Source organism: Anopheles darlingi, chromosome 2 (assembly GCF_943734745.1).
Source record: "Anopheles darlingi chromosome 2, idAnoDarlMG_H_01, whole genome shotgun sequence".
NCBI lineage: Eukaryota > Metazoa > Arthropoda > Insecta > Diptera > Culicidae > Anopheles > Anopheles darlingi.
In genome coordinates this window covers 64,951,057-64,958,556 of record NC_064874.1, presented here as the reverse complement: position 1 = coordinate 64,958,556, position 7,500 = coordinate 64,951,057, and the positions used below count along the sequence as shown (strand labels likewise).

The 7,500-nt window shown below is 48.1% G+C and overlaps 2 protein-coding genes across 7 annotated transcripts in view; both read left to right on the top strand.

Moving 5' to 3' along the window:
• LOC125951782 (uncharacterized) overlaps positions 1 to 993 on the top strand; it is a 13,185-nt gene extending 12,192 nt beyond the window's left edge. For all 5 annotated transcript variants that reach the window (XM_049680816.1, XM_049680818.1, XM_049680815.1 and 2 more), the window contains exon 16: positions 1 to 993. This exon is cut by the window's left edge and continues 423 nt beyond it. The gene's annotated coding sequence lies outside the window, so the exon portion shown is untranslated.
• Positions 994 to 3,612: 2,619 nt separating this feature from the next.
• LOC125952253 (protein lev-9) overlaps positions 3,613 to 7,500 on the top strand; it is a 19,439-nt gene continuing 15,551 nt past the window's right edge. The window contains exons 1-3 of one of the 2 annotated variants that reach the window (XM_049681612.1): positions 3,613 to 4,618; positions 7,053 to 7,222; positions 7,314 to 7,500. The exon at positions 7,314 to 7,500 is cut by the window's right edge and continues 96 nt beyond it. In XM_049681612.1, coding sequence (XP_049537569.1) covers positions 4,555 to 4,618; positions 7,053 to 7,222; positions 7,314 to 7,500 — 421 coding nt within the window. In that variant the 5' untranslated portion in view covers positions 3,613 to 4,554. The remainder of the gene's footprint in view (positions 4,619 to 7,052; positions 7,223 to 7,313) is intronic. The other variant, XM_049681613.1, reaches the window with a different exon arrangement.

Below are 7,500 nucleotides of genomic sequence, written 5' to 3'. Positions count from 1 at the left end.
GAGACAGGTAAATGAAGAGCAGGGGGGAGGGGATAGGGAATCTCACGCACTGTTCACCATACGTGTTGATACTGGGTACGGTGGTCCATCCGTCGAGCCCTATCATGCTGTAAAGTTATTTATTCAATCTAGCTTAGCTCGAGTGAATCGCTTCACAATGTGTGTGTGTGTGTGTGTGTATGTATATGTATTTTGTGTGTATGTGTGTGTGTACTGTATGAGTATTTGCGATGGACGATAGTAAAACGTCACGAGATGGCCCTTAGGTTTATCTGTTTGAAAAGGAGGATGTTTCGTTTTAAGCACGAAAGCGATCCAAATTGTATAGTAGTCAAAGCACAAGAAGCCGAGCTCTACTTCCTAGAAGTAGCAAAAGAAGCATACAAATCGATAAAGGCACAAGCGAAATCTGCAAAAGGGTGTTTTACATCGCCATTGATAACCGCGCTATAGAGGAAATCGTGCTTAGTTTGATAAGTATTTTACTGTTCACAACCACAAACCCAAAAACCTACAAAAAAGCAAATGCGGATGCTTCCATTGGCCACTTTACCGGAGAGTAACATTAATATAGAATTAGTGTAAATCGTTTTGTCACAACACGGCACACAGTCTATTCAAACCAAGCGCACCGTCATTCTATAGCCCTTCTGCTTTGCTGTAAAGAGTTGGCTTTGGGGACCCACCATGGTTCGGTTCGTCGTTTTAGCAAATCAGTAAGCACAACCAGGACGAAATGGTACATTTTGGACAGTTTTTGGTGGCAGCTGTCGGTATGTCCGGTCGTCTGTTAGGTAAACGCGTAAGTTATAAATATCATATAAAAGACTAGAGGGCACGAAGGAAGCCTATCGGGAAGACATTACGTATCGCATAGTGTTATAGTGGAACTGGAACTGGTGCTCGTCGTTTCGGTGAGGCTGTACATGTTTTTTTATTCTTTTGCAGGCAATCTCATTTCACTGTCTGGGGTTTGGTCGCTCTAAAAAATGATTTTATGTGCTTGTTCAGTTTTGAATTTGCAATACGTAATAGTTTACGTCGCACCTCAGTCAGTCAACAGTTTCGGTATAACCTTTAACTAGTTGAGTTATTCTATGAGCATGCTCACTGTGCTCATAGAAACAACACGTTAAAACTGTTCTTTGCTTTTTATTTTTCCATTTCAATTCATTGGTGGTGCCGCGGAGAGCATGATTGCTGACTTTTTAAATTAAATACACCAGTTAACCGAACATTACTAATGGTAATATAGATAGTAAGCATAAAAGCCACCCCACCAACACTTATACCGGGAGTCCGCCGGATGGCACAGTCAAACTATCGCACAATTCAGTGAAAACCTTTCCGTAGAGCAATAGTCAGGACAGCATGGCACATCAATAGGTCCGTAGTTACATCTGGAACTCAACAAAGGCACTGAGGCACTAGTCTCAGATTTTCGCAAATCAAATAGTCCGTAACTAGTGAATGGAGTGTGTAGCATAGTAAGTGAATACGTGGTGCAGCCGGAATATACCAAAGTGAATCAAGCAAAACCAAGAAACCAGCTGCTGCCAGCACGCACTTATGGGCTGCAGAATCACCCAACCAAGCAGCCAGTCCCACCCACCCATAAGTCATCTTTTTCCCTCTGAGTGTAAGGAATGCTAGGAATGAGCAGATTCGCTACTGTAACGTTCTCATCTGGAATGAGAGGAATCGAGGCTGGCCCTCGAGATGCATCCTAGAGCCGGTGATCATTGAGCACTTGGCACAATTTAGTAGCGGGGTAACGAAAGCCAAACACGGATTAGCCACCAACACCATCATTCGAGAAGTGTAAACAGAGAAGAGAGGAAGGTCAGTTGCACAGGCACAAGATGCATTTGGAAACACGATCACGAGTGTCGTCCACTCTGCTCATCAACAAAGCCAAAGTGTATGTGGAGTGGAGAAAACCAAAGGAATGCGACACTTCAGGCTCTGTGAAAGGCAACGTATAGCGAGTTGATAGAAATGAAGGGCATAACTGCACAAGTAACTAAACCGATAAAGGTAAAATGAAACACTTAAAGCATATTGTACGCAACGCATAACCTACATACACAAGAAAAAGCGCAGTCTAGAAATAGGCGAGAATGAACTATCAATTTTTTATGTAGCATCTTTTGAGTAACACTGTACGACAGTAATTTTTGATTTTTTATGGGTGTATTGAAGTAATCGAGAAGAAGAATAGAGCGAAAGCAAACAATCTATTATATGAAAAATCAAGAAAACAACAACAACAACAACAACAACATAGAAGCGTAATTGAGATGCGAACGGTATATACTAATGAAAAGAACAAGAAACATATTGAAGCTGCGAGTATGAATGTGTTGTGTTAATGGTTTTACTCCCAATCCGAAAGTTGTGTTCTCTCTGGTTAAAATGGTCTGATATGCGTATTGTAGTACATATTTTTGTTTTGATTTTTACACTTTTTTCGTTAGTTACGTTTTATTGTTTTACACGTTCTATTTTCGCGTTTTTTCATGTTCATTCTCTTCGGTGGCATCTTAGGATTCTATTTCATTTTAAATGAAAAGTAACTGTCACCTACTTTTGATGACGAGCACTATCGAGTTTTATCTGTATTTTTTTTCTAAAACATTATCGCTTTTAATCATGATTTTTATATATATAAATAAAAAAAATATGTTAAATAGGCGTTCCCTTTTTTTGTTTTTACTTTGGTGTTCTTGTGGAAACATGTTTTGTTTTAAAACTCAATCAACTGATCTTGTGTTAGTTCTCCGTTCATCCAATAGATCCTTAACTTAACTTGTCTTCTTATCCAGATAGACTAAGTACCAGATCGAAAGCACTCCTCGTCATACTTATGTGGAAGGATTTATGTTGCTCCTTACAAAACGAGCATCATGAACATGAAAATTGCGTAAACGATGCAGAGCATGGAAGCTCGCTGCCGAGTTGCATATTCCAGCGTGTGATTCCGATTTGCCGTTTTGTTAAACGAACCGTCGAAGCGGTGCGCTAACTAACTGCAACCGGCTGACCGTTCACCAGCTGTTAAGTGAGCCAGGGACATGGGACCTAAGCCAGCAATGGCACGGGATGGCGGTCAGTGCAGACACATCTAATAAATCTAAATTTAGCACCCTCTCCCCCCCTCCCAATCATCGCGTAAGGCCGTTTCGTTATCAGCCCTTCTAGACCGCCCGGTGAGCGGGCGGTTTGGGCGGGAAAAGCGCAACGAAAACGTGTACGCACGCGTGAGCGGTAACAGCAGCAGCTCTAGGGGGCAGCAACGTTGGGGTTTGGGGTCGCGGTGTGTGAACCGTGGCGTATTACCCGAACCGAGAGGTGCGATGCAACAGCATAATCTGTCCGCCTGAATCAGAGTGGTGAGAAAAAGGAAACGTTTATCGTAATCGCGATCGTGTTGCGAGTCGCGTTTGCGGCCAGACCGTTCGCAGTCCGCTTTCCACACCGGCACGTCATGGTTGGGTCTGCGCGTCGGGATACCGACATTCCGGTAACGCGATATTGTGCCGTGTGTTTCTCCTACATTGTTGCGTGCTAAAGAGGTGTTTTTTTTTCGATTTTGTGTGTCTCATTGTAGGGATAGTAAGTCCTTTCGGCTGTTTTGAAATAAATGCCTTCCTTTTGGATTTAAAATTGTAAAGTAAACCCGTTACGGTGAACAGTTTCTAGTGAGTGTTCTGCCAGCGAAAGGGATGCTACTAAAGTAAAAGCACAGCAGGAGGAGAAGTGCCGCCAAGTGTTATCAAAGATATGAGCAAGAATTTGTTTCATTCTCTTTGAAGTGCTACCTCACAAAATGCATCCTTTATCCTAGCGTTTCGAGTGGACAGGACGAGTCCTTTGATTCCATGCCGTACATCCTGCCGGTGCACTCGGTGAGCAACGCGGTGTGCGAGTGGATCGTGTGCACGCGCTGCTGTTAGTGTGAGTGACGTACACGTGTGTGTAGGCGAGAGAGAGAGAGAGAGTAAAGCGTGCGCTCGGTTCATCCGTTCGTTGTGAGAAGATATACTACCAAGAAGCGAGTACGCGAGTGAGTGAGTGAGTGAGTGAACGAACGAACGAACGGAGCACTAGAAGCGGAAACAGGAAGCCAGCTGGGTCTGGGGCAAGGATCGTATCGCTCCCCGGGGAGGTGTGTGACTACTGGGCGAGTTGGTTGTGAAATCGTCGTGAGAATCGACACTTGGCCGTGCTCGCGAGTGGAGGTGTGCGCGTCCGTCCGTCGCGTTCTTTGGCAGCACAAATCAGTCAGCAGGGGGTGCAATCGTGCGGTCCGTGATACTAGTGAGGGAGGCTCCCCGGATCTTCCGGAAGCTGCGTTCCGGTCACACGGTAACAACGGGACTACGGAGTTCCGCGTGTCCGGAACCAAAGTGAAAACCGTGCTCGAGCTCTATGAACCAAAGGGAAATCCGTTGAACCCGCAGCAGAGTGTGAGGCGTGTGTGTGTTTGTGCGTGTGTGTGGTGGGTGTGACGAGAGGCTGCTGCCAGCAACTGACCAAGGAGGAGCCACCGAGATGTTGCTGCTGAGGAAAAACCTTCTCTGCTGGCTGCTCCTGTCAGCCATATTGGTGAAAACGGGTGAGCCCCATTTGTTTCCGTTGCTGTTGCTGTTGCTGCTACTGCTGATAGTGATGCCTTGTCCTGTGGTCACGGGTTTTCAGCGTGAAGAGAAAAAAAAGAACGGAGTAGCCGTGTGCGTTGCAATGTGCCATTTTTATGTTCGTCAGCGTGACCTTTCACGGGATTACCTTTTTGGTGGAGGAGGAGCAGAAGGTGGTGGTCTCCGGAGACGCTAGTGAGTGTGGTGAGGCAAGAGAGCCTACGAGATGAACAGCAGCAGCAACAGCAGCCTCCTGCTGCTGCTGGCTATCCTTCTAAAAGCCTATTCCATACAGAAATCATTCACACACGCATACACTCTCGCACCAATCTCGGTCATCTCGGTGGGGTTCGTGCTCGGCGGGTCGTTCGGGGAAGGTCGTTTCGTCGTTCCCGTGTATTTGTTTGTTTTGCCAGAGCCCCAAAAAGGCTCTCCAGCTCCATCTCTCACGAACTCTCAACGCTGAGCAGGACGACGGTGAGCAGCCGCAATGAATTTGTAGCTCGTAGCGCGCGTGGCGCCACGCAGCAGTGTCCTCTCAGCGAGTCTGATCCACTGGACAGCTGATGGAGAATGTAAACAATCGGCACCAACACCCGTGGATGATCCTTGCGATTGAGCTGCTGCAACAGATGAATCACCAATTAAAAGAACCGAAAGTCGCATTCTAAAGTCAGATTGTCAGATGATTCAACACGATCCACTCATTGGCTGCTTCAAAAGAGACTATCCGCCGTGTCACGCAGTCTGATGAGTCTCCGTCTCCGTCTCCGTCAATTCAACCGCCACCACGGATCAGTTCACCTGGCGGCAATAAACGAGTTAGTGACCTTTTCGGTCAAACTAATCGACGCCGTTTGTTTTGGTGTGTGCATGCGGCCCCCCGGACTGTCACCTCGCCCCGTTCCGCTGGTTGACACCAAAAATACCCACGAGAGAGAGAGAGAGAGAGTGAGATAGAGAAGGAGAAGTCGGTGATCAACGCGGGTTTCGCCTGCTTGCCCTTAATCACCGGATTTGTCATCGAGGTACCGTGGTGCCCTCTTCCCCACAGCGGAGGCAATTCAAGGGGAAGGAACATGAGGGGAAAGGGTGTGTCATAACCTCAGTTCCCCCCCTCCCTTAGGCACCCACTCCGTCAGCAATTCCGTACGCTGATGTCGACAATCAGCAGCACAGGGCCAGGAGTTGTAGCTGCTGCTCGTGTGTCTGATCGTCTGATCGGTGCACAGTAGCAGCAACAGCAGCCATGATGTCTGCCAGTATTACTACGCACCAGCATTGTCTGGTACAGGCGCTCTCGTCTCCTCCATCGTCGTCGTCGTCGTCGTCGTTGTCGTCGTTACCGCTTCCTGAGCCTGCTGCGTTGAGCAGAGCGCGTGTGGTAATGTTATTTTGGGATTGGGGATCGTTTGCGAAATCTTACGCGAAATTGTCACCGACCGGCGGTTCAGACCAGCCAGCCGCTCGCACTGGCGTCTCAACCGACAGATCCCGCTCCTCGTATTGCAGGAAACGGGCCGCCAAGCAGCTTAGTTTGTACTGTACTGGGGACTCTGTGCATATCCGTGGCAGATAGCTGTGGTGCATTGGCTCCAACAAGTCTCGCCATACCGCGATTCGGCGCGGTTGGTTCTTCCGTCTCAACGGCCGTAGGGTGGAACTCCCCCACTGCCATTCCTCACCCGGGAACCAGAGCAGCCTTTGCGCAGCGTCTAGCCGGTGCGCAGCCGGTATCGTACGATGATGATGATGATGATAATGATGGGATCGTCTGGCAGGCAGTGTAGTAGACCGCACCGCACCAGACATTGTGTCTGGGGCTCGAACCTCGGCTTGGTCGGTCGGTTGGTCGGGCTTTTTTTAGACCTTCGAGACGTAATCCGGCGAGACGTTTGATGGCGAGGATATGTGTATAGAGGTTCGGTTGCTTGAATGTTGTCGCGCACGCGGTACACTTCGCGTGATCTTATGAACGTACCTTAGGCCGCTAGGTATTAGGTCTGTCACGAAGTGTTTCAGCAGTAAACTGACGGCTGATGATGGATTGTTGATTGGTTTGTTCGGTTTGAACGTTTGACCTTAGGAAGAATATGTACCGCAGTATCCTGGGACCATCGCGCAATTCATACCTGCGGTCAAACAGTTGGCTTTCGATTTGGGGCTAAAATAACCTTTGGGGAGCATAGTTAGTTGCTCAGTCGCTGACTTTGACATCCAATCCAATTTTTGGGAACTTAAAATAAGTTCGACAGTCAGTTGGACCATGGCCAGTCATTGCAATGGGGGAGAAGTTTTTTGTTGTTGTTGAAATGTTATATTAGATTGTTGATGCTGGCAGGTGGCCACTCAGCCGGAGTGTTTCCCCTCGTTTCGTACATTGACTGGTTTCCGTTTCGTTGATCTCATCAGTGTACTGCGTGCCAACGGCAGCCGTCACCGAGGCCGATGATGAAAACGATTCCGAATGGGACGAAGACGAGGAGTCCTCGGAGGCGGACGATGATGGACGTGTTTACAAGAATCCACGAAACTCCCCTTCGACCGAGTGTCCGCGTGACGAGGAGCAGGCAACGTTGCTGGTAAGTGGCATTCCCGCCTCGTAGTATCTCCGCATTCCCTCTCCCGGACTGTTCCTCCCTTTTAACAGCCGTTAATTTCCGCAACTAACAGGGCCAGAAGTGTCTCCGCAAGTGCTCGTCGGATGAGGACTGCAAGAGCAAAAAGAAGAAATGTCTGTGCGACGGAGCGTGCGGTATGTCCTGCATTAAGCCGGACCGCGAGTGTCCGGATCTGGCGCAACCGAGCCTCGGTACGGTAACGCTGTCCGGGAAGCACTTTGGTTCGCGTGCCACCTATA